Here is a 26,848-nt window from a genome sequence, read left to right on the forward strand (position 1 = left end):
AGAGACAGACTGTGTGTGAAGAGGGAAGGGGGAGATGAGAGGTTGAGTGAGAAAGGGAAGGAGCATGATAGAAAGAGACACGCAGACAGCTGTGGAGCCAGTGAAAGCAAGAAAGGCAGTCACAGCGACAAGCTCAAAAGAGACAGCCAGCTGTTCGTCAGATTGAGATCAACATAATAAAAAGAGTGGGATGCGAGGAAGCTTGAAGGAGCCGTATATACTGGGTCAGAAGGAAAAGCTAAATGGGGTGACACACACCTAAAGGATAGACATTCAGAGGCAGCCCAGGACTGAACAAAGGCAAGAATATAATAAAACCAGAGACGGGCATCATTGAGGTTGGCGAGAGTGGCAGAAAACAATGGGAAGCAGTGAAGACAGACAGTGGTACACAGGTCATGGAACCCGTGGGAGAAAGGCAGAGTCAAGATAATGGGAAAACTAGAGGACTGAATATTTAGGCTCTGTGTGTTTGGAAAAGACTATAATTGTATGAATTCAAATATTTTTTGTACCCACTTTTCATTGACGGTGGAATATCAGACGGATTGAATCTTACGTTTTGCTGGGTTCAATATAACATGAGTCTTTTGGGGCTTGAATGTTATATGTAGGTGGTATATTTGGCACACAAAGTACTCTATAAACAGGTATTCAGCATTTAAATACCTACGAAATATCGAATACAAGCAATGAGGACTGGGTGATAAAAGGGTCAATCCTGTGTACATAATAAATAGGCCGCTTCCGATAATAAATACATTTTAGGAGCGGATATAAATCCCATTCTCTACCACACCTGCACATTGTGTATGTAAACTACCTCCCACACATTTCCCCAGTACTGTTCTGGTTCCCGTTGCTTCTGCTTTCCCTATAGGAACAGAGTGCCCTGAGTGGGCTGAAATGTATACATCTTAGCTTTTACCCCAAGGGGTGAGGACGACACAGCAGGTCTATAATAATACAGATGCCGTTATCTCCTATACAATTTCAGATGATAGAGGTTTTAAAATTTAGAACATGAAGCTGCTGGGTTTTTGATGAGACAATTTAAAAGAAAAACTATCCTAAACTAGGAAATAAAGGGGTTGGGGTGGTACTTGTGTATTTACGGACATGTAATATTGGTTGCTATATGGTTATGTGTAAGCATGGCTCTGTTCTCATCTGCATTGCGGTTTCTGTGTATTACCAAAATCGGATCAGTCGTATGACAGATACCACTGGAGCCCGATGAAACCCCCCAAATACAATCTGACAGAATATGCGACGGAGTCTTCAATGCAGATGAGAACAGACAAACTACAAACAAGCTCAAGGTGCTGGGATCCATATTCAGGAAACTAAATTTCAACTTTGGGGCATCTAATGCCCTTAAAAAAACCAATAAACTTAGATATCCAACTTTAATTTAAAAAAAACAAAAATATGCAAATGGATGCTTTTACCTACAAGCAATCCTTACAGGGTAAAATACAGCATGCAATGAAGCATGCCACTTTTTTTTCTGTCGGATTGTTCAAGAATCAGACAGAAAAAACCTCCATATAAAATGGGATACACAGAGGTTTAGAAAGGACCCATGCACCTCTATGGTTGCCTTGTTTTGGCTCTACAACATGTAATGCGGCGGAGGCCTTTGTCAGAGCAGAGAGTCTCTTGTTCTGGCAGACCTGGCCTGCATTTTCACAATGACTCAACCCCTGTAATGCATCTTCTGTTATAGCCAGAGCTTTGTGCCAGATTTCAAATGACAAATCTGTGACTAATACTAAAGTCTTCAGGTGGTTTATTTGTGAATTATGAAGGTCCAAAGTCATGGATGGCGTTTTTGTTTTGGTGACATAAGAAAAGATAAATGTTAAAAATAGATGCCCAGCCAGAAAAAAATTATTTAGAAAATAGTTGAGCAGGTTATAAAACAATAGAAGAAGTCATAGTCACCGAACCAATCCCTCGCTGCTCCGGTTTTGACATTGGTCTCTACTTCCTGCTCCAGTGATGATGTCTTGACACGGACATGTGACCGCTGCAGCCAATCATTGACCGTAGCAGTCACAAGCGTGTCAGGACGTCATCACCAGAGCAGGAAGTAGAGACCAATGGGGAGCAGCAGAGCCGGAGCAGAGGTGGATGGGTGAGGCAGGTAGGACTTCTTTTTTAATTTGATAACCTGCACAAAAATAATATACATGTCACATGCTTATGTTAAATTACATTACTAGTAGCTTAAATACTTCAAATGAGTGGTGAGAGGACCAATTTTTCTTGTATATTTACTATATTATCATTTAGAGGTTTTCCAGCTACTAACGACAGACCTCGTTAAATGATGGCATCCATAAGATAGTAAATATACAAGAAAAATTGGTCCGCTTACCACTCATTTGAAGTAAGGGCGCCATATTCCATAATTGATGGATGCACGGGCAAGAGAACTACGTCGGGAGTAGGTAGAAATCCAAGGAAAAAAGTTAGAGGTCCAGCACACGATACGATATGAAAAAAAGTGTCAGGAGACAGATAGATAGATTGTATCTTTTAATCTAAAGAGTTTTGTATTTTTTCATATCATATCGTGTGCTGGACCTCTAACTTTTTTCCTTGGATCCATAAGATAATGCCGATCATGGGGCTGTAAGAAAGCAAGACCTATATGATAAATAAGCATCCCCTTTCCTTCAGAGATCCCTCAGTAAGTGAGATCATGTGACAACCCTTTATCCATTTTATACGGATTCAGAGCGGAATCGCTGAGGGAAGGGAACCCCGCAATACCATAGAAGGCAGTATAGTTTTTGGACCCTGATCAGCACTTCAAGAATGAAGCAGGCCCTAAAGTGGGTGCTATTGAACACACAAGGTTAGTGTTATTATGGTATCTTATACACCGTGTTGCAAATTATTATGCACATTGGATTTAAGTGTCAAACATTTAATTATTAGTTTTTCAATTAAACTCATGGATGGTATTTGTATTGTGTCTTAGGGCTCTTTGGATCATTGTAATCAATCTCAGACACCTGTGATAATTAGTTTGCCAGGTGTGCCCAATCAAAGGAAAACTACTTAAGAAGGACGTTCCACATTATTAAGCAGGCCACAGGTTTCAAGCAATATGGGAAAGAAAAAGGATCTCTCTGCTGCCGAAAAGCGTGAAATAGTGCAGTACCTTGGACAAGGTATGAAAACATTGGATATTTCAAGAAAACTTAAGCGTGATCATCGTACTGTGAAAAGATTTGTGGCTGATTCAGAGCACAGACGGGTTCGTTCAGATAAAGGCATAATGAGGAAGGTTTCTGCCAGACAAATTAATAGGATTAGGAGAGCAGCTGCTAAAATGCCATTGCAAAGCAGCAAACAGGTATTTGAAGCCGCTGGTGCCTCTGGACTCCCGCGAACCTCAAGGTGTAGGATCCTCCAGAGGTTTGCAAATGTGCATAAAGCTATTATTCGGCCACCCCTAAACAATGCTCACAAGTAGAAATGGTTGCAGTGGGCTCAGAAATATATGAAGACTAATTTTCAAACCGTGTTGTTTACTGATGAGTGCCGTGCAACCCTGGATGGTCCAGATGGATAGAGTAGTGGATGGTTGGTGAATGGCCACCATGTCCCAACAAGTCTGCGACATCAGCAAGGAGGTGGTGGAGTCATGTTTTGGGCTGGAATCATGGGGAGAGATCTGGTAGGCCCCTTTAGGGTCCATGACGGTGTGAAAATGACCTCTGCAAAGTACGTAGAGTTTATGACTGACCACTTTCTTCCGTAGTACAAAAAGAAGAACCGTGCCTTCCGTAGCAAAATTATCTTCATGCATGACAATGCACCATCTCATGCTGCAAAGAATACCTCTGTGTCATTGGCTGCTATGGGCATAAAAGGAGAGAAACTCATGGTGTGGCCCCCATGTTCCCCTGACCTCAACCCTATTGAGAACCGTTGGAGCATCCTCAAGCAAAATATCTATGAGGGTGGGAGGCAGTTCACATCAAAACAGAAGCTCTGGGAGGCTATTCTGACATCCTGCAAAGATATTCAAGCAAAAACTGTCCAAATACTCACAAATTCAATGGATGCAAGAATTGTGAAGGTGATATCAAAGAAGGGGTCCTATGTTAACATGTAACTTGGCCAGCTAAGTTTTTTTGGATTGAAAGAGCTTTTTATTTCTGTAAATATGACCTCCTGATGCTGCAAATTCAACAAATTACCATTTTAGTTCTCTTTACAACCTTTAACCCCTTCAGGACCAAGCTCATTTTGGACTTCAGGACCAGACCCATTTTTTCAAATCTGACATATTTCACTTTATGTGGTAATAACTCCGGAACGCTTTTACCTATCAAAGCGATTCTGAGATTGTTTTCTCGTGACACATTGGACTTTATGATAGTGGAAAAATGTGGTCGATAAATTCAATATTTACCAGTGAAAAACACCAAAATTTGGTGAAAAATTGCAAAAATTAGCATTTTTCTAAATGTAAATGTATCTGCTTGTAAGACAGGCAGTTATACCACACAAAATTGTTGCTAATTAACATCCCCCATATGTCTACTTTAGATTGGCATCGTTTTTTGAACGTCCTTTTATTTTTCTATGACGTCACAAGGCTTAGAACTTTAGCAGCAATTTCTCACATTTTCAAGAAAATTTCAAAAGGCTATTTTTACAGGGGCCAGTTCAGTTGTGAAGCGGCTTTTAGGGCCTTATATATTAGAAACCGCCAAAAAGTCACCCCATTTTTAAATCTTCACCCCTCAAAGTATTCAAAACAGCATTTAGAAAGTTTCTTAACCCTTTAAACGTTTCACAGGAATTAAAGCAACGTAGAGGTGAAATTTTCAAATTTCATTTTTTTTTGCAGAAATTCATTTTTATTCTATTTTTTTTGTAACACAGAAGTTTTTACCAGAGAAACGCAACTCAATATTTATTGCCCAGATTCTGCAGTTTTTAGAAATATCCCACATGTGGCCCTAGTGTGCTACTGGACTGAAACACCGGCCTCCGAAGCAAAGGAGCACCTAGTGGATTTTGGGCCTCCTTTTTATTAGAAAATATTTTAGGCACCATGTCAGGTTTCAAGGGCTCTTTCGGTGCCAAAACAGTGGAAATCCACCAAAAGTGACCCCATTTTGGAAACTACACCCCTTGAGGAAATTATCTAGGGGTATAGTGAGCATTTTGACCCCGCAGGTTTTTTGCAGAAATTATTGGAAGTAGGCCGTGAAAATAAAAATCGTCATTCTTTCAAAGATTATGTAGGTTTAGCTAATTTTTTCTAATTTCCACGAGGACTAAAGGAGAAAAAGCACCACAACATTTGTAAAGCAATTTCTCCCGAGTAAAACAATACCCCACATGTGGTTATAAACGGATGTTTGGACACACGGCGGAGCTTAGAAGGGAAAGAGCGCCATTTGGCTTTTGGAGCTCAAATTTAGCAGGAATGGTTTGCGCAGGCCATGTCGCATTTGCAAAGCCCCTGAGGTACCAAAACAGTGAAAACGCCAAAAAAGTGACTCCATTGAGAAAACTACACCCCTTGAGTAATCCATCTAGGGGTGTAGTGAGCATTTTGCCCCCACAGGTGTTTCATAGATTTTATTAGAATTGGGCAGTGAAAATAAAAAAAATCCTTTTTCTTCAATAAGACGTAGCTTTAGCTCCAAATTTTTAATTTTCTCAACAAATAAAGGAAAAAAAGAACCCCAACGCTTGTAAAGCAACTTCTCTGGAGTACGGCAATACCCCACACGTGGTCGTAAAATGCTGTTTGGGCACACGGCAGGGCTCAGAAGGGAAGGAGCGCCATTTGCTTTTGGTGTACAGATTTTGCTGCATTTGGTTTCTGGTCGCTATGTTGCATTTGCAAAGTCCCTGTGGGACCAAAACAGTGGATCCCCCCCAGAAGTGACCCCATTTTGGAAACAACACCCTCAAGGTATTCACCTAGGGGTGTAGTGAGCATGTTAACCCCACAGGTGTTTTGCAGAAATTCGTGTGCACACGATGTGGTAGAATGAAAATGGGAATTTTTCCTTAGATACGCCAATATGTGGTGCCCGGCTTGTGCCACCATAACAAGACAGCTCTCAATTATTATGCGGTGTTTCCCTGTTTTAGAATCACCCTACATGTGGCCCTAATCTTTTGCCTGGACATTCGACAGGGCTCAGGAGTGAAAGAGTACCGTGTAAAATTGAGGCCTAATTTGGCGACTTATAAAGTATTGGTTCACAATTGCAGAGGCTCAGATGTGAAATAATAAAAGAAACCCCTGAGAAGTGACCCCATTTTGGAAACTGCACCCCTCAAGGCATTTATTAAGAGGTGTAGTGAGCATTTTCACCCCACGTGTCTTTTCCATAAATGATTGCGCTGCGGAAGGTACAAATTAAAATGTTTCCCTAGATATGCCAATTCAGTGTCAAATATGTCGTGACCAGCTTGTGCCACTTTTTTTTTTATATACTCCGTTCACCGTACGTTATAAACTACATGTTACCTTTATTCTGCGGGTCAGTACGATTCCGGCGATACCAAATTTATAGAACTTTTTTATAACTTTTTGCACAATAAAATTACTTTTGGAAAGAGAATGTATTTTTTCTGTTGCGATGTTGTGAGAGCCATAACTTTTACATTTTTTCGTCGATGGAGCTGTGTGACGGCTTGTTTTTTGCGAGACGAGGTATAGATTTTATCGGTACCATTTTTGGATACATGCGACTTTTTGATCACTTTTTATTTCAATTTTTGGAAGACAGTGACCAAAAAAACAGTAATTATGGCAGTGTTTTTGAGGTTTTTTTTTTTACGGCGTACACTGCGCTGGATAAATAACATAATATTTTTATAGTTCAGGTCGTTACGGTCGCTGCGATACCAAATATGTATGGCTTTATTATTTTTTTCAATAATAAATGACTTGATAAGGGAAAAAGGGCGATTGTGTTTTGTGTTATTATTTGAAACTTTTATTGTATGTTTTCCAACTTTTATTTTTACTTTTTTTACACTTTTCTTTAGTCCCACTAGGGGACTTGAATGTCCAACTGTTTGTTTGATGTCCTAATACATTGCACTACCTATGTAGTGCAATGTATTGGAACGGTCAGTTGTTCACTGACAGCAAGCTGATCAGGCTCCGCCTCTGGGCGGGGCCTAATCAGCTTACGTAATGGCAAACAGGAGTCCATTGTTAGGGCTCCTGTTGCCATGGTAGCAGTCGCCAGCCTTGCCATTGCATGGCAAGGCTGCCGATTTTCTACAAACCTCTAGGATGCAGCGATCACAATGGATCGCTGCATCGAAGGGGTTAATGCCAGGAATCGGAGCTAGCTGATGACGCCGGCTCAGAAGCTGAGCCGGAAGCTGAGCCGGCGCCATCTTGCCGATGGTACCGGAAGCCTCCTGGGCCCCGCCGACGACGGGACATAGGAGGATTCCGTTACAGGCTGATCGGGAGGTAAGCATTAGCCCTCCGATCGCCTTTGCAGCCACCGGCAACCCAGCGATCACGTTGCTGGGGTGCCGGTGGCTATAAACTCCTCACATGCTGCGATCTCTATTGAACGCAGCATGTGAGGGGTTAATCGGTCGGATCGGAGGCTAGCTCCGGTCCTGGCCGATACCTTAGGGTGCCAGCTGTAACATACAGCTGTCACCCGGTGGTGATGTCGCTGGCTCAGCTCCTGAGCCAGCTTCATCTCCATGACGTACAGTAACGTCAAAATGCGGTAAGACACCGATTTTAATGACGTTTATATACGTGATCCGGCGGGAAGGGGTTAAGGGTATGTGCACACAATGAGAGGCTTTTACGTCTGAAAAGACAGACTGTTTTCAAGAGAAAACAGCTGCCTCGTTTCAGACGTAAAAGCTCCTCCTCGCATTATGCGAGGCGTCTGTGACGCTCGTATATCTTGAGCTGCTCTTCATTGAGTTCAATGAAGAACGGCTCAAATTACGTTGCAAAGAAGTGCCCTGCACTTCTTTGCCGAGGCAGTCAATTTACGCATCGTCGTTTGACAGCTGTCAAACGACGACGCGTAAATGACAGGTCGTCTGCACAATACGTCAGCAAACCCATTCAAATGAATGGGCAGATGTTTGCCGACGTATTGTAGCCCTATTTTCAGGCGTAAATCGAGGCATAATACGCCTCGTTTACGCCTGAAAATAGGTCGTGTGAACCCAGCCTAAAATGTTTTGATCTCTGTTGTGCATAATAATTTGAAACAGTGCATTTTGAGTTTTTTACTTCTGTTATCATTAGGAGATTTGTTCAATAAAATTCACATTATACTCCAACGGTTAATGGCTTCAAGATTATACTGACTGTCATTTGCATCGACTATTTAGGAAAATCAGTGAAAAATAACATTTGCATAATAATTTGGAATGCGGTGTAGATGCCATAAAGAGGACTTGTCAACTATCCTGACATGTATATTTTAGTTCACACTTGTATTCCCCTTGAAATAACAATTCTGGAGCATCATTACTTAGAACTCTATGTTGTGCAGTTCCTCTGTTATTCCTCTTAAAAATGTATGAATAAATTGACAACTGGGTGTTAGCAGTAGGGGTGTGTCCCTGCATACACCGACACTGTCCAATCAGCACTGGCTGACTGTGTAGGGACACGCCCCTTTGACAAGAGAGATGGTAACACCCAGTTGTCAATTTATTCACAAACTTCTAAGAAGAAAATGAGGAAGAGGAATGGCTCAATGCAGAGTTCTAAGAAGTTCTATTTAATAGGGAATACAAGTATTTAATAAAATAGGACATATGAAGAGAGGTGACACTTTAATCTAAAAAAGATCTGTTAAAAGTGGTGTTAAATTACTCAGAAGATATTTGTCCCTCACATCCAAATGCTTCTGCCAAGGAAATTATAAGCAAAGTCAATTGTACAACATACACTATGTTAATATTACTATAGAACTCACTTGTACTCCCTCTCCTGTGAGGGCTGAACATGACTGGATCTGCCAGACTCTATCCCGAATCGTGTGCAAATTGAGGCCTTCAGCAATTTCTGAGGCCGGTGCAGCCGTCAGTAAATCCTGTTTATTAGCAAAGATCAGCACAGGGACTCCACTCAGTTTCTCCTCATCCAAGAGTTCAGCCAATTCCTTAAATAAAACAAAAATTAAATATAAGGAGATATGTTCCAGGATATTATCTATTTTGTTCTATGTATCAGATAGCCTGCCCTAACCAATATGATCTTAATACATACAAACCATCATTTGTACCCTCAGGAAATTGTGCCTTCCAGAGATTAGCAGTATAGGAAAGTTTTAAAAGAGCAAACAAGTTGATAGATTTTATGATGTCATTGCTTGGTGTAGGAAGATCACATTGGTGAAGTCTGATCTCGGATGACCCCTCATTTGCAGAATGGGCTCGATAGACCATTGAAATCCTTTGGCACTGCTCGGAGATATATGTTATTGACCTGCACGTTTCTTTGCTTAGAATGTTCTGTCATATTAGCAGACGTATTGGGAATCAAGAATTGGGAACGCTAAATCTCCACATGACAATCCTCTTTTCCCCCAGGAGAAAATCAATGCCAGGGGTGTTTGACAGTTCTTATTCCCCTCTTCCTATTGCAGTAAGTCTGCATGCTCAGTCGTTCCCAGCATGCATGTTTATGGGGGAGATCGCTGTGGGCTAAATGAGGCCATCGATAGTGTATGGTCAATCTGACCATTCAGGTAAAACCTTGCAGAGAAAAAACTGCAGCAAAGATGCCATGTGGAAACATGGCCAAAAAGTCTTGTAATAGACAAAATGTATTGTGCGCATGTGAGTATATGTTTTTTTTTAATAAAGTCATAGTCGTACATGGAGGTTTTTTCACAGTTTTGTAAATTACAGAAAACCTGAGTTTCGAGCATATTTGCAAAAGCTGTGCCGAAAATACATAAAATCATCGACATAACCTGTGAATACGGCTTAATACCAAGTGAAACTAATCTAAGTACTAATCTAGTAAATGTTATCTTCCTTGCATTATTTAAGCCAATGCTCATTTAAGATTCACAAGCAATGACCTAGGCCAGCTTACTGAAGGAAGATCCAAGTGATGTGAAGAAGGACCTTATTCACACACCACAGATTTTGCATTTTTACGTGGCTAAAGCATGAAGTGGATCCAGAAAGAAGGAGACCTATCAGTTTTTCATTTAGAAGTTTCCTTTATTTAGGATCTACTCCTATTTTGGCTTTTAAAAAAAATAAATAAAGAATACAACAAATAATGCAGACATTACTGTACAAAACCGCAAAAAAAATAAATCACCCTGATGCTTCATTTTTCCTTTAGCTTCGCTGCGAGGGGAAATGAAGGCGGCTAGATGTTACATGGGACTACAGAATATGAAATGTAATCAAAACCATATGCAGCCTATGGTTCAGAGCCATATGTATGCCCATATTTGTGGCTGTGATGAGAAGAAATAAAGGTGAACTATATATGAAAATTCAGAAGGGGAAAAATTCTCTGCGGATGCAAAAGGGATAGAAATATAGCAAACAAAATTTGCATTAGATGTCCATTCTTAGGATCAATGCACACGATGCGTATCATGTGAAGTTTTTCCACGCGGATTTGCGTGTGGCCAATCCGCAGCGTAATGCAGTACCAGCATAGTCAAAGAGAATCTAATGAGAAAACTCATGTACACGCTACTGTATTTTTCAGGACGGAAATGGAAGTGCAGTGCGTTTTTTAGCATCTGCAGCATATCAATTTACCTTGCGTTTCCGCTTGCGAATTGTATCTGCCTAGTGCTGTGGAAAATCGGACCAAAACCTGCAGCATGAAAACGTGCCGAAAAACGCATCAAAGCATAAAAACCGCACCGAAAAAACAAATAAACGCATGATCCGATGCGGTTTTTACCTGCATATTGCTACGGCTTTGGTGCGTATTTTCCACACCAAAATACTAAAGGTGTGCATGTAGCCTTAGGGAGATATGTCAACAGCCTTTCTATCTACCTGTGGGAATGAGACCACAATGCAGAAAAGTTAAAAGTCATTCTTTATTTGGCGTTGTAACTTTGTATTATTACAACATAGCAACAAACACAACAAATATTTAATAAAAAGACAGGCAATACAAAAGAAAATACCAACCTGACCCGTTTCTTCAAAACGCTTTCTATCTGCGCTGTCTATGACGTATATCTAAATGGAAAGATAAAATACCTTCATCATTGTTTACAACTTTATAAAGCATTGCAAAGTATTATTATAGATTTATGTAGCGTCATCAGCGTTCATAGTGCTGTACTTTGTAAAACAGGAAACGACAACAACAGCCCACACGTGAAAACAGTGAGAAGCAAGAAATAACAGTACAGCAAAAGAAATACTGTGTAGAGAGACCCCTGTCCATGAGCTGGCAATCTATTCATTATATTTGCTGTAAAACTCATTCACAACAAAAGAATTCCCCTATGGCTTTTTACTTTAACTATGCAGACATGTTACATTTTGATCAGACATTCATGAGATCCAAACACCTTAATAAGGGCCTGTTCACATCATCGTCGGGCTTCCGTTCATCGGTTCCGTTCGACCCTTCCGTTGGAGGAACCGATGAACGGAAAGCCAAATGGAAACCATAGCTTCCCTTTGCATTACCATTGATTTCAACGGAACCGATGAACGGAAGCCCGATGCTGATGTGAACACATCCGAATATCTAATGTTTTATTTATTTCCTTACAGGGTTTATTTTTATGGAATAGTTTAGTTTATGAATTTTGAAGTACAGTTTGACCAGTGAGGGCCCAACCGCTAAGAGACTCTTACAGGGGGAGGACTGTTTTAGAAGCTGAATGGAAACAAACACATGCCGGCAACTTCTCCAACAGGAACAGGCTATGCCGTTCTCCGTCAGACTCCTACCAATCAGCATTTATCGATCGGACTCGTCACCCAATCTGCTTTGCAAAAAATAAATACTTTTAATGATTGAATTATAAAATATTTTCAAGCAGAGTTTTTGTACTGTACACAAAAAACAAGGTGCTCTAAACCCTCTGCTTGATCCAGCTTAACTGTATACATATGCTTTTAACGAACTCAAACACTTACAAGTACATCAGTATTCTCAAAATAGTTCCTCCAGTACGGCCTGATTTTCCTCTGTCCGCCTATGTCCCATACGTTGAGTTTAAACCCCTGAGATTGTACACTCTTGATATTGAATCCCTAAAAGTAAAAAACAAATCAATTGAAAAAATGAATTAACAATGATCATTTAAAAGAATTACTAAGACAGTTATATGGCACTTTAGAAATTGGTTCCTTCACTGCACTTTTGTAGTAACATTATAAAATGACTGGCTGCAGTTCACCCAGTCCCAACTTTACATAGGTGAAATGATCCAGGGTTTCTGTAACCTGGTAAGCGTAATTTGTAGTGGAGGCACACTCCCTCGCTGCCTTATAATTTAGGGTTAGCATAAATCAACAGTACACAATCAATACATACAATTTTGTAATAGGTCTTATGAGGAGAAAGTGTCCTGCAGACTCCCTCAAATGATCTACTCAGTCACTAAAAAGTTTGTCTTTAGTGAAGGGGAAGGAGAAAAAAGGAAAAGGAGAAAAAAGGAAAAGGAGAAAAAAAGGAGAAAAAAGGAAAAGGAGAAAAAAAGGAGGAGAAAAAAAAAAGGAGAAAAAAGGAGAAGGAGAAAAAAGGAGGAGGAGAAAAAAGGAGGAGGACAAATGATGTAGCTGCAGTCTCTGTGCTTCAGACTGGAACATTACATATGCTTTAAAGGTTATGTACACGCTTGCAGGGCTTTTTTTTTGTATTATTCTTCTTTAATAAACAGATTAGTCAGTGTGTTTGATGTAACTTTATAGATTTTATTAAAAATTCGTTTTACTTTTCAAGATACAGCTGCTCTGTATTCTCTAGCGCTAAATCCTGCTCCTGTCAGGTCCTGACGGGTTCAGTGACAGCGTGTCTCTGACTCAGATGTGACCTAAGTTATGAACTTAGATGTGATAGATTACAGGCGGCTCCTGCATGTCAGAGACAAGAAGGACCCGCTGTCACTGAACCCATCAGGTCCGCGGGACTGACGGATTCAGGTTATAGCAAACGATACAGCTGTTCTATATAGAGAATACAGAGCAGCGGTATCTCGAAAAGTAAAACAAATATTTAATAAAAACTAATTTATAAAGTTACACAAACAACACTGACTAACCTATTAAAAAAGCAAAAAAAAAACAAAAAACGCCCTGCAAAGTTGTACATGGCCTTTAAAACTTACTGATCGTCTTCTAAATGCAGTTACCCCGTTTTGTCCGCTAGTCACAAAATTCAGCTTTCAAAGCGGTCTTGTTCGCTTACGTCACACATCTCCCATAATGCGGTTTGCCGCTGTGTACGGGTACCTCATTGATGAGTACACCCACAGTGGGCCGTCCTTTCTATTTGTATAATCGAGCATTCTCCAATTGGCCTGCCAGAAGCATGTTCAGTTTAGCGCTACTATTGTGCTCAGAGGTGTAGATGTTATTACATGTGGGTGTAGTAGACGGGCACTGAGAGATGGAGAAGGAAGGTGAATGGAGGAACAGAGAGGTGGGTTAGGTGGGCACAGGGAGGTGGAGGAGGCAGAGTAGGCGGGTAAAAGTTATTGAAGGGGGGGGTACTGGAAGTAAATTTCAGAGAGCTTTGGCTGGATATTGCGATGGAAGAGACGCCAGAGCTATGAGATGAACGGAAATTGACGTTAGCCGGAAATGTACTAGATAAACAAATGGAATCTTCGACTGGCTTCATGTGAACCGTCAGAAAAAGTTTAAAAATTTTTTTTTAAAGAGGATTTTTTTTAAAATTATGTCAGAAAACCATTCAGGGTAGACTAGATCCCTAGAAACTAGTCTATCTCAGAGTAGAGTCTATTCAAACTTGCGTCATGGTTTCGATTTTTTACAAGATCGCTGACGGACATGACAGATGAGTTATGAGAAGTTTGTTTTATGTTTATCCTGATTGACTCCTGGCCAAGTTCACACAACATATTTGACATAGATTTGGCCGAGATTCGATGGTAGAAATCCATTTTCTGCCACAGCTTTTCAATCAAAGTAGGTGTATTTTTGCTCACAGATTATCCTAATTCAATGGGGATAATCTGCATGGTTTTGCATTGGAATTCACATCAAGGAGTAACAAGTTATTTATTTTTTTCCAGCCAGGTGGTTAGCAATACCACCTGCTAAAAATTGAATGCATGCTACACTATTCTGACCTTCAAGTAACAGAAACCTAACCTCAGCTCAAGACACGCAAGGGATAAGAATGGATACCAGTACACAAATAACACCATGCTCAGTCTTGCACTGCCGTATTAATCAGCTTTTTAGCAGAATAATCGCCATGCTAAGCTGTTGCCGTAACTCCCGACCACCTTCTCAGACAGTGGCCGAGGAGCAGTGGCAGTCGGACATGGTCGGAAAGGGGTCAGGGTGCCCCGTTCTAGAGATAGGTCCGGGCCCCAGAGGTCAGACTTGGATTTATTAGACAATTATGGCATATCCTGTGGATATGCCATAAATGTTTAAGATGGGAAAACCCCTTTAAAGGAAAACTCTTACCAACACTAAAGTTTATCAAGTGTTCCATTAAGGAATCCATGCATCAGTCTGCTACCTGTTCTTTTTCTTTCCTGCTTCTATCACTAAATATCACACTGGTACCGTTGCATAGCAACAGTTTTGGATTAGGCTTCGGTGACACTTTTTCTACTTGAGTTAATGGGAATATATGTGTCACTTATACAGGCACCAGAACTTCCTGTATGATGAAATTACATGGACTCTTCCACACAATCTCTCCACAGGGGGATAGACAAACTCCTATCAAAGTTATGGCTAATAAGACAGGCTCCAGTCACACAGTTATAATGTAGACGATCACAGCTCAGCCTCCCTGGCTCTATACTTATAAACTATTAGTTTATTTAGAATAATGAGGGAAGGATAAATCACACTGTTCTCCCAGATGGCATAGTTAAGGCCCTTTTACATGGGCCAATGATCAGGCAAAAGCTTGTTCATCGGACGATCGTATCGTTTATGCAGAAGAAAATATTATCATTGTCTGCAGCACATCTCCCTGTGTTCACAGGGAGATGTACTGCCGACATGATTGTAATGCATGGGGACGAGCGATCATAGTAACGAGAACTCATCCCCATACATTACTGATCATAGCTCCTTGTGAATGGAGCAAACGAGCGGCGATCAACGAGCGGTCTTGTTGATCGGTGCTCGATGTTACAGCTGAAATTGGCCGGTGTGAAAGGACCCTAAGTACTGGCTGTAGCAGCTGAGGCATTATGGGATTGATAGCATAGCACAGAGGAAGAGGCTGGATTACAGGGAAGTACAATATACATAAAAGAAGTGCAAGCTGAATAGACAATCAGGTGGAGGGAGCAGAGATGGTAACCGGGGTTACATGTAAATAGCATTATCTGGATATTCCTTTTAGAGAGCATAAAATTCATGATTGAATAAAACACAAAATACTTCTATCACGATTCTGCTATGCGTTAAGATTCTCAGCATTCACATTATTATTTTATTCACCGATTGGAAGAATTAAATACGTTTCCCCAGGGCTGGGTATCGCCTAATTTTTCACTGAATAGTCACCGATGGGGGATATAATTTTGTTAAAACATACACAAAAAAATAAACATCCGGTCTGTCGAAACAATTTAGACGATCGTGTCAATGCAATTTGAAAAACCACAAGACTTTCACATATATATTAACCCGTTAGTGACCGCCATTACGCCTTTTAACGGCGGCCACTAACGGGCTTTATTCTGATGCATGTGCCTTTTTACGGCACTGCATCAGGATAAAGTAAACAGAGCAGGGAGCTGTCAAATCTCCCTGCTCTCATCTGCCAGAGGCAGCTAAGGGCTGGGAGCGTCCCTGCTCTGCCGGGTGAGATCGATATTAGTATCGATCTCACCCGTTTAACCCTTCAGATGTGGTGCGCAATAGCGTGCACCGCATCTGAGTGGTTTTGGAGAGAGGGAGGGAGCTCCCTCTCTCCCCCACCGACACCCGGCGATACGATCGCCGAGTGTCTGTGTCTCTAATGGCAGCCGGGGGCCTAATAAAGGCCCCCAGGTCTGCCTGGAGCGACTGCCTGCTAGATCATGCCGGAGGCATGACCTAGCAGATGCCTGTCCGTTTTAAACGGACAGGCAGTAATACACTGCAATACAAAAGTATTGCAGTGTATTACAATAGCGATCGGAGAATCGCATATTATAGTCCCCTAGTGGGACTAGTAAAAAAGTAAAAAAAAAGTTTAATAAAGTTAATGAAAAAAAAAAAAGTGAAAAAAAATGAAAAACCCAGCTTTTCCCCTTACACAATGCTTTACTATTAAAAAAACAAAATAAAGTAAAAAAGTTACACATATTTGGTATCGCCGCGTCCGTAACGACCTCGACTATAAATCTATAACATTATTTAACCCGCACGGTGAACGCCGTAAAAAATGTAATAAAAAACTATGGAAAAATTGCTGTTTTCTGTGAATCCTGACTTTAAAAAAATGTTATAAAAAGTGATCAAAAAGTCGCATCTACTAAAAAATGGTACCAATAAAAACTACAAGTCTTCCCGCAAAAAAAAAAGCCCTCATACAACCGCATCGGCGAAAAAATTAAAACGTTACGGCTCTTCAAATATGGATACACAAAAACAAATAATTTTGAAAAAAAAGCGTTTTTACTGTGTAAAAGTAGTAAAACATACAAAAACTATACAAATTTGGTATCGTTGCAATCGTAACAACCCGCTGAATAAAGTTATGGTGTTATTTATATCACACGGTAAACTCCGTTGATTTAAGACGCGAAAAAAAGAGTGTTGAAATTTCAGGTTATTTTCTATTCCCCCCCAAAAAAAAGTTAATAAAAGTTAATCAATAAATAATATGTCCCCCAAAATGGTGCTATTAAAAAGTACAACTTGTCCCGAAAAAAAAAGACCTTATACAGCTATGTCGACGCAAAAATAAAAGAGTTATAGCTCTTGGAATTCGACGATGGAAAAACGTAAAAAATGGCTTGGTCATTAAGGTCTAAAATAGGCTGGTCATTAAGGGGTTAATATATTTGTATCACAATTGTTGAAGTTCTATACAAACAAAATATTTAAGGTTATGTTTTAACAAAATGTTATCCCCATCGGTGACTATTCACTGAAAAATCAACTTAAAGGTACATTATTATATGTTAAAGAACAAGATATGTGCACAAACAAAAGCCAGCTCTATACAGAAAAGTAGCAGTGTGGACCCAGCCTTATACGCCTGAAAAAGGGTGGATTAGCTCCCAAAACGTTGCTTATTCACATCGGCGGTACTCAAATAGCGTCCATGCTATTGTATTGTGAATAAATGCAAATTTGTGGCATCACGTGCTAGTTTTTGTATAACCTGTAGACCTGCTAGATTGGCTAATTTTATGTTTCACTTGGTGAATTTAGCCTATTATCTCAAAAAAGTAAAAGCAGTTTCAAAAAGTGGAATTTGGCCCTAAATCAAGAACAATTGCATTATAACAAAATAAAAGAAATTGTATAAATAAGTTCCCTAATATATTCTATATAACGAAATGACTCCCCATACAGATGGAAAAATGTAAATTCTATGCAGACTTTATGACAGCCTGTAGCACACATGCTATTTTATGACAGCCTGTAATCTGGGTCTTATCCACAAAATAGACTGCTGTTAAAGTCAGCCTGCAGTCTGCTAATGGATTTCTGTGACATTGAAATCCTCATAGGCAGAGATTTCAATAAGAAATTGTGGTTTATACAATCAAATGTGAATCCACAATTTTATGATTTGTTAACTTCCTATGTATCTACAGAGCCACTACTATTATGGGAACTGTGGTCTAGACTGATTTACTTCTAATCGTAAGTGGTAATGATAAAAATCACTTTTTTAGCCAGGGCTCCACGGCAATATATTGGGCACAATTGTACGAAGTTGGGGGGGGAAGTGTCCTCAATTGGATTCAATCACATTGGCAAAAAATACAGCACTTTTGAATTTTTGTGATCGCGTAATCACAGATGCATGACATCGCAAATACCCACGCAATCCCATAGTGTATCATTGCATGCAATATCGCAATGCTATTTACCATCCAGAAGCGATTTTCGTCCACATTTAAATGCCTAAGTGTGGTGCCATGTGCAAGATGGGACCGAAGAGGTCTATTTCTTCATCTGGATAACAATTCTAAATTTGCATGAAAAGATTCATTTAATCTCCATTATGGCACGTGCTACTCACCTGTGTTGGAGTGATGTGACTAATGTCCTCCGATGCCAACTGTTTTAACAATGTGGTTTTTCCTGCATTATCGAGACCCAGGAGCAGGATTCGTACCTCCTGATCTGGAGCACTTTTCAATTTACGCAAGATAGACAGCAGACCCTGAGAAGGACAAACAGCAGCAGAATTACAGTCATTTAATAGAATGTTTTTAGGATTTATTATTTTTAAAACTAGTAAAAGGTGGGGCCGTTGTCCACAGCAACCGTTCAGATTTCAGCCCATTGGAAAATCAAAGCAGGGACCCAATTAGTCACTATGGGAAACCGGCCTCTCTGCAATTGAACCCATGCCCATCTATACAATCTGACAAAAAGCAGCCGATTATTGATCTGGACAGCCAAATGTTAGACATAAACCAGTGGTGAAGCCCCCATCCTGATACCAGTGGTGAAGCCCCCATCCTGATACCAGTGGTGAAGCCCCCATCCTGATACCAGTGGTGAAGCCCCCATCCTGATACCAGTGGTGAAGCCCCCATCCTGATACCAGTGGTGAAGCCCCCATCCTGATACCAGTGGTGAAGCCCCCATCCTGATACCAGTGGTGAAGCCCCGTGCAGGGATAGAGAACAAACCGGTGCGCCATTCTCCATCGACCCTATTGCAAATGCAGAGGCTGCCTTGATGGCACCGTTGGTGTGCGATTCCTAACGTATTGTCTGTTGTATAAAGTAAACCACCAAGATAAGCAGTCAACATTAGGATTTATTTCCCCCAACCCGTGAACAGAACACTGTAGGACATACCATTTTGTATATCCATTATTCAGCTCCAAAATTACTTAACATAATAAATAATAAATTATTTTATCCAAAAACATTTCGTTTCTCTGTATTAAAACAAGAAGTATAAAGGCCCGTCCATCATCTTAATTCTACAATTGACAAGTAAACAAGAAACAAAAGCTGAAACCTTCTGTAACATTGCTGGGCCTGGCATACACAAAGCAATATCTTATCCGATACACAGAAACGTTAACTTTTTGCATAAAATGAATGAGCTAATCCAGTACATTCACTGTGTATGCACATAAAAGCATTTTATAGTAAAGAAATAGATTTTAAAATGGTTGCTGTGGTGAAAAAAAAACAAAAAAAAAAAAAACACAGCAAGATGCACAACCTCCGACCCTTGGTTAGTACTACCAGAGGAACAAAAATCACACAGGCCGAGACTAAACGCCAGTAAAATGGAAGTTATCAACCTTTCCACACGTACGCTCACACAATTTGAAACAATAATCCTGAAGAAGGGTCTCTTGTTGCCACAAAACTTTTGAATCTTTTGGGCGGATAAGAAAACTACAGTGACACAAACACATCACTACACAAGCCAAACAAAACCTGCGTAGAACATAGGATAGAACTGTGATTTATCAGCAGTGACTGACAGGAGTCTGGGGCCCTTTATCACCCTGAGAGCAAAAATAATGAAAATGTCACTGATGGTAAATAATCGAAATATTGAGATATTTCTCAAACGGATGTTAAAGAGGCTCTGTCACCACATTATAAGTGGCCTATCTCCTATATAAGGAGATGGGCGCTATAATGTAGGTGACAGTAATGCTTTTTATTTAAAAAAAACGATCTGTTTTCACCACTTTATTAGCGATTTTAGATTTATGCTAATGAGTTGGCTTAATGCCCAATTGGACGTGCTTTACTTTAGACCAAGTGGTCGTTGTACAGAGGAGTGTATGACGCTGACCAATCAGTGACCAATCAGCATCATGCACTCCACTCCATTCATTTAGGCAGCGCATAGGGATCCTGCTAGATCCTTATGTGCTGTCTTATACTAACACATTAACGATACTGAAGTGTTTAGACAGTGAATAGACATTCCACGGAATGTCTATTCACAATCTCTGCACTTCGTTACTGTTTCTATGGTAGTTACAGCAGAGGAAGCGTGATCTCGTTCTAACCTGTCATTTACCTCGTAATCTCGCAAGATCATGCTTCCTCTGATGTAACTACCACAAACAGAGTAACGAAGTGCAGAGATTGTGAATAGACATCCCGTGGAATGTCATTTCACTGTCTAAACACTTCAGTATCGTTAATGTGTTAGTATAAGACAGAACATAGCGATCTAAAAGGATCCCTATGCGCTGACTAAATGAATGGAGAGGAGTGCATGACGCGGATTGGTCACTGATTGGTCAGCGTCATACACTCCCCTGTACAACGCCCACTTGGTCTAAAGTAAAAACACGCCCACTTGGGCATTAAAAAACTCATTAGCATAAATCTGAAATCGCTAATAAAGTGGTGAAAACAGATAGTTTTTTTTAAATAAAAAGCACTGCTGTCACCTACATTATAGCGCCCATCTCCTTATGTAGGAGACAGGACACTTATAATGTGGTGACAGAGCCTCTTTAAGTGAGCTTGATGAATTAAAAGGCAAAACATTCAAATCCTACCACAAACGAAATAAGGGCACTCAGGTCTTTGGAAGAGGACAGGACCACGATCATAAAATCCTCTGGCAAAGAGGGTGAACGTGGCGGTACTGGACAAACACAGGGACATGTGTCAGGACATTTTATCAGATCCCAACTTCTAAAATAAATTACGAGAGAATCCCATTACCCATTTCTCCGCTGGACTGGAAAACATTCTATTGAAAGTCTTTAGAAATAATCTCATCGATGAGGGTATGTTCACACGGCTTATTTTCAGCCGTTTTTCAATAAAAAAAGACCCCCTTATCACTTGCCATGTACAGATGGTCTATGAAAGCTATGAAACTGCTGCCACCTCGTAGTGTTATTTTCCTTTTCTTTTCGGGGTGTTTCAGAACGATTTATTTTTAATAATGTAAAGTAAAACCTACTTTTTAGATTGTCCCCCACCACCCCCGATTCTACCAAATCTACCGATGTAGAACTCTCTAATCACATAAAAACAGCCAATATCAGATGAATCCAGCTGTACATAGCCTGACATCCCATAGTCAGAAGAGCGCAATATCGCCCCCTACATGTCCTAATCCTAGGCCCGAATGTAGTTTCAGGCAAAGAATTCAGGCTGTGTATGGCCAGCTAAAATCAAATAATTTCTGAAAGCTTTAGGGTATATTAACAAGGTGCGGTCATATAATGGGTTTTGACAATACTGAACTGTTTAGCCACAATTTCATAAAAATGGTGGCAATAAGCGCTATTTGACCGCACCGTGTGAATAGACCCTTGCAGTCCAGGATTTAGCACATTTTAGCTTCCTAGACAGAACACAGGACTGGTTTCAGAAACAGGGTTATTGTGCTGTCAGCCATTGTCCACCTATGGCCCAGTATACACAAGTTGTGAAACGCAGAATGCTTCCTAGCGCTGACTTGGCTGTAAAACATACAACGGCTTTGGTTATTATCTGATCTTGAAATTCACGTGACCAGGAAAGGTATTAAGTACTTTAAGATGGTTTAGCTGATAGCTACATCGCTTCTGTGTCCTGGCCATATGTTGTAGCAGTAACGGACAGAAACGAAGACCCAGTTTGGAGCCATTACAATAATTAATTTAGGAAATTGCATAACTAGTAATCCCATTATAATCACTGACATATAAAAGTAGTCTATAGAGAAAAAAAAAAAAAAAAACAAAAAAAAAACAGTATACCATGAGGGCAGAGAATCTGTAAACCAATACCAAGATTTTAGTTATTGAATTAAATCTAATTTACTCCCCTGAATATTTTCTGTTATAAAGTCGAATCTTCATTAATATCCAGGATTTTAGAATTAATGGCCTCACTATTAGATTGGTTGGGGTACGACTCTCAGCCTCCCTGCCAACCACCTGTTTGAAGTGGCCACAAACCTCGTGCGGGCGCAGCAGCCTCTTATGATTTACATCTCGCCGTTACTTTCGTAGCGGCTGTGGATGGTATTGAAGCATTAGTTCATTTAGGTCCGTTAGCCACGACAGGAATGACTGATCCGTTTTCAAATGGATCCCGGCGAACCCAGGCAGACCCCATTGCCTTATGACAGCAACCCCTGACAAAAACGGCATAATACAGATGTGAACAGAGCCCTAGACTTCTGTTTACACCTGTCTGGAGATCATGGAAATTCTTGTTCATAAATTTCATCAACGATAAGCAAATTTTATCCCTTTTCGCTGAATATTTGGCGAATTTCCATTATGCAATTATTGTTGTGAATGTTCAATGTCATTTAAATCCAACCGTTATTCACAGACCAATTTACACCAAGTCTGATAAACTCTGGAAGATACAAGAACAGGTTATGAGACGTGGAAATTATTCAGTATTGCTGTAATATCTAAATTATTAATTTGTCTCACTATTTCCAACTTCAGTAGCTAGTGTGCCAGGACTGTCTCCATAATTGTGTTTTGGCATGTTGCCTGGGCAACAAAGAACGTCCCATGAAAAAACAACACGGATGAGAGCGCGGGAAATCTGCAGCATAATACAGTAGCAGCAGAGTGGAAGATATTTGAACAAATCTCATCCACACACTGCGTAAATGATGAGCGGAAAAAAACGCACAGAAATTGACCTGAGGTGCGGTTTTTTAATCCGCAGCATGTCAATTGTATTTGCGTAATCGCTTATTTGTTGCGGGTTTTTCCCATTGAATTCAATGCGGAGGTCAAACCCGCAACAAATAGACGTTGCAGTTTTTTAACAGCGGAAAAGCAGTAATTCCGCCGCAAATAACGCAACTCAGAAAATAAAAATATCTTATACTTGCCCAGAATTCTGTGTTTCTTCGTCCAGGCCAGCCTTCTGGGATGACGTTTCATCCCATGTGACTGCTGCAGCCAATTACAGGGATGAAACCCTGTGTGAACATACCCTAAAAATGCAGACATCGGCTTTAAAGGGGTATTCCCGAAGTCATAAATGATCACCTATGCACAGTATAGATGTTTTGATCCCTGGGGCCCACACCAATCGTGAGAACAGGGGTCCTGGAGGAGCTTGAATGCTGCAGCAGTCGAGCATATACCCTTTAAAACGGATGTCTGTATTTTTATAAAAAAAAGGTTTATTAAAATTAGTGCTGTACATACAGGTTTTTTTTCCATTTAATGTAAGGACAATAAAATATATTTTATACTAAATAATGACTTTTTTGTGTCAACCTTTATTTTATTTTTTTCCGGTTAATTATGTAACATATTTTTTTTAATCTTATGAAGGGATAACTTTTTACTTACAATGTATTAATATTCTCCTGTATCTAATGTGTCACTATGACAAGGGGTGCTGTTAGGGCTGCATATAGTGTTCCCCAACAGCAGGCTTACTAAACACAGCCCTGGGGGCCTTTCTAGGTCCCCAGGGCTGACTACAGAGGGTTTCTCCAGTCTCTGAATACGTCACCGGGTTCTGATTGTTTTAATCATAGAGGGGAATTTCCTTTGATCATGCCACTGTCACGACCGTGGCGATCAAGGGGTTAAATAGCTGGGATCCGAGTTTCCTCCGATCCCAGCCGTATTCAGGAGGCTTCTCCAAGTATGAGAGCTGTTAGTAACGTCTCCTGCTTAAGGAATGAGTACTCATAAGGCTCCATGCACAAGAACGTATTTTTGCGGCCACAATTCACCCGGTGAATTGCGGCCCCATGTTTTCAATGGGCCCATGCACACGACTGTGGTTTCCACGGTCTGTGCATTGCCCAGGAGCCTGGACCCCAAAAAGAACGGACATGTCTTATTACGGCCGTGTTTTGCGGTCCAGGCTCATAGAAATTAATGCACGCGGCCATGTGCACGGCCCGAGATATGCGGGCGGCCGCGGGTGACACTCCGCGTCCGTCCAAGCCGCAAGTCACGGCCCGTGCACACCACTACGGTCTTGTGCATGAGGCCTTAGTCTTTTCTACAGCGAAATCAAGATGCCGCTGTAGACTCAGGGCCTGCACCGCCTGCCATCAAAAAGACAGTGGGTGGCTGAGAATGGGTTAAACATGAAATTTCACATAAATACCAAACCATTTTTGAATCACCGACAATAAATACAGTAGGAAAAGTATTAAAGGAATTCTGGTCTTCTGAAGTTTATTGAAACAATGTAATATAGGTCCTGGACTAGTTTGGTAACAAAGAACATCTATGGAGACAGCGCTACATTAACCCCGTTGTTTGTTTACATCCTACCAATTCGGTCCACGGATTCATGAAGTTCCCACAAATAGCTTTAGGTGACCTCATTACATACATATACCGAGTATGCACAGAGTTCATTTCAATAAACTTTATTTATAAAATAATTAATAAAAAAAAAAAAAGTAAGCTCATGACAACATTTAGGGTATGTTCACACGGCCTATTTACGGACGTAAATCGGGCGTTTTTGCCCCGAATTACGCCCGAAAATAGCGCCTCAATAGCGCTGACAAACATCTGCCCATTGAAAGCAATGGGCAGACGTTTGTCTGTTCACACGAGGCGTATATTTACGCGCCGCTGTCAAATGATGGCGCGTAAATAGACGCCCGCGTCAAAGAAGTGACCTGTCACTTCTTTGGCCGTAATTGGAGCCGTTATTCATTCACTCCAATGAATAGCAGCGCCAATTACGGCCGTAATTGACGCGGCGTTCAAGCGCCTGCACATGCCGGTACGGCTGAAATTACGGGGATTTTTTCAGGCTGAAACATCCCCGTAATTTCAGCCGTAACGGACGCCCTCGTGTGAACATACCCTTAGGCCTAAACCTTCATGGTTGATTTTTTTGAAGCATGGGCACGCCACTAAAATCACAAGTGACCAATCCCCTAACTTGCAACAGTCACTGGTAAAAGTAGCGCAATATCCCATTATTATGTGATGAATAACAGACAGTTTTTTTCAATAACGTGACTAAAAAAAATTATGTTAGGTTTATACAACTAATTATCATCAAGTTGTGTAGTTAGGTTTCACATTGACAGATATTTTAATATGATCTGAATGCAATAAGCACACCTATGCGTTACATGGACTACCCAATCATTTTAACGGACACTTTGTAATGCTTCATTTCTCCTGTGGTGGCGCTGCAGAAGAATTAAACACTTGATACTGGGTTCCACAACAGATTACAACTGATCGCAGTGGGTCACAGCATTTGCACTTCTTAGAAAATTGGATAGTAAAAAGCAAATGAACCATTTAAAGGGGTTGTCCAGTCCCTAAAAATTAAAGGACTATCCTCAATTTTGTAAAAGTATGCAGCTTATCCAACCTAGAACCTGCAGAGAATTCCGGCCAAAAGACCGCAGCAAATTGTGGTGCAGATTTTTATCCGGAATCGCCCATGCAAAAAAAAAAAAAAAAGCCAATACTTAGCTTCACTGTCGTTGCCATAGTGACGCATCCCTCTGGTCTCCGTGCAGCCCGACCTCCTGTAATGACGCTGGGATGTCACATGAGATGAATCGTCACCCCAGAAGGCTGGGCCGCACGCACCAGATCCAGGAAACAAGGAGCCGTCGCTATGACAACGCCAGGGGGGTAACTATAGACTTTTTTAAATTCAATTTAAACTTGAAAAAGATTTTTATTTTTGTAGATTTGCCATTTTTTGCAACGGAATCCCAGCTTTTTTGCCACAAAAAAATCGCAATAATTGCTATTTTTTGCAGCTTTTATCTCCCCATGGAATTGAAAGGGGAAAAACCACAACAAAAGTGCAATGTTTCTGCAAACACCATGCACCAAAAGTGCAGCGTCCCTTAACATGATGCAGATTAAAAAATACATCGCAGGTCAATCTATGAACATTTTCTCAGCAGATTTTTCCTGCATCGTGTGGATGAGATTTGTTCAAAGCTCATCCCCTTTACCACTACTGTAAAATTTCCGCAATGAAATCCATTATGGAAAATCCACAGCTAATTCAACCCGTCTGCACATACTCTATAAATAAGCGTATCCACACCTGAAGGTTTTTGTTCAGGTTTTTTTTATGCAGTTTTTGTAGCCAAAACCAGGAGTGGATTTAACTAGTATCTATCCTTGTGCTTTCACTCCCATTATGATCCACACATGATTTTAGCTTCAAAAACTGCATCAAAAACCTGAGCAAAAAGCTGCAGGTGTGAATGTACCCTAAAACTGACTCTATAATGACATAGTGAGCAGCATCCTCCCCAGACATAAATGAAGCGCTTCTAGGAGAACTAGGAGCCTGTTGCTTAGCTTAGACTAGTGGACAAGGATGATCCCCAGCACAGCTCTACGTGATTTGATCCTCTTACTAAGAGTCACCCAGGATGAGCAACCGACGATGTCCCAGCTCCCCCTTCCCTTCTAAGCATCATGGCGTCCCAGCAACAGAAGAGCCCTCTCCTCCACCAGGTACTGGGGATGCTGAGACCTTCCATCTACGGCGCTCCGTCAGCTCCCTACACCACTATCCGATCACCC

General features: G+C 40.7%; 1 protein-coding gene across 1 annotated transcript in view; it reads right to left on the reverse strand.

The window, feature by feature from the left end:
* The window catches only part of ARL3 (ARF like GTPase 3), a 39,220-nt gene that overhangs the window by 12,141 nt on the left and 231 nt on the right, over positions 1-26,848 (reverse strand). The window contains exons 2-5 of the mRNA XM_075841073.1: positions 18,407-18,550; positions 12,139-12,255; positions 11,173-11,223; positions 8,973-9,158 (exon numbers count right to left, since the gene is read on the reverse strand). Coding sequence (XP_075697188.1) covers positions 8,973-9,158; positions 11,173-11,223; positions 12,139-12,255; positions 18,407-18,550 — 498 coding nt within the window. The remainder of the gene's footprint in view (positions 1-8,972; positions 9,159-11,172; positions 11,224-12,138; positions 12,256-18,406; positions 18,551-26,848) is intronic.

Source organism: Rhinoderma darwinii, chromosome 11, assembly GCF_050947455.1.
Source record: "Rhinoderma darwinii isolate aRhiDar2 chromosome 11, aRhiDar2.hap1, whole genome shotgun sequence".
Taxonomy (NCBI): Eukaryota; Metazoa; Chordata; class Amphibia; order Anura; family Rhinodermatidae; genus Rhinoderma; species Rhinoderma darwinii.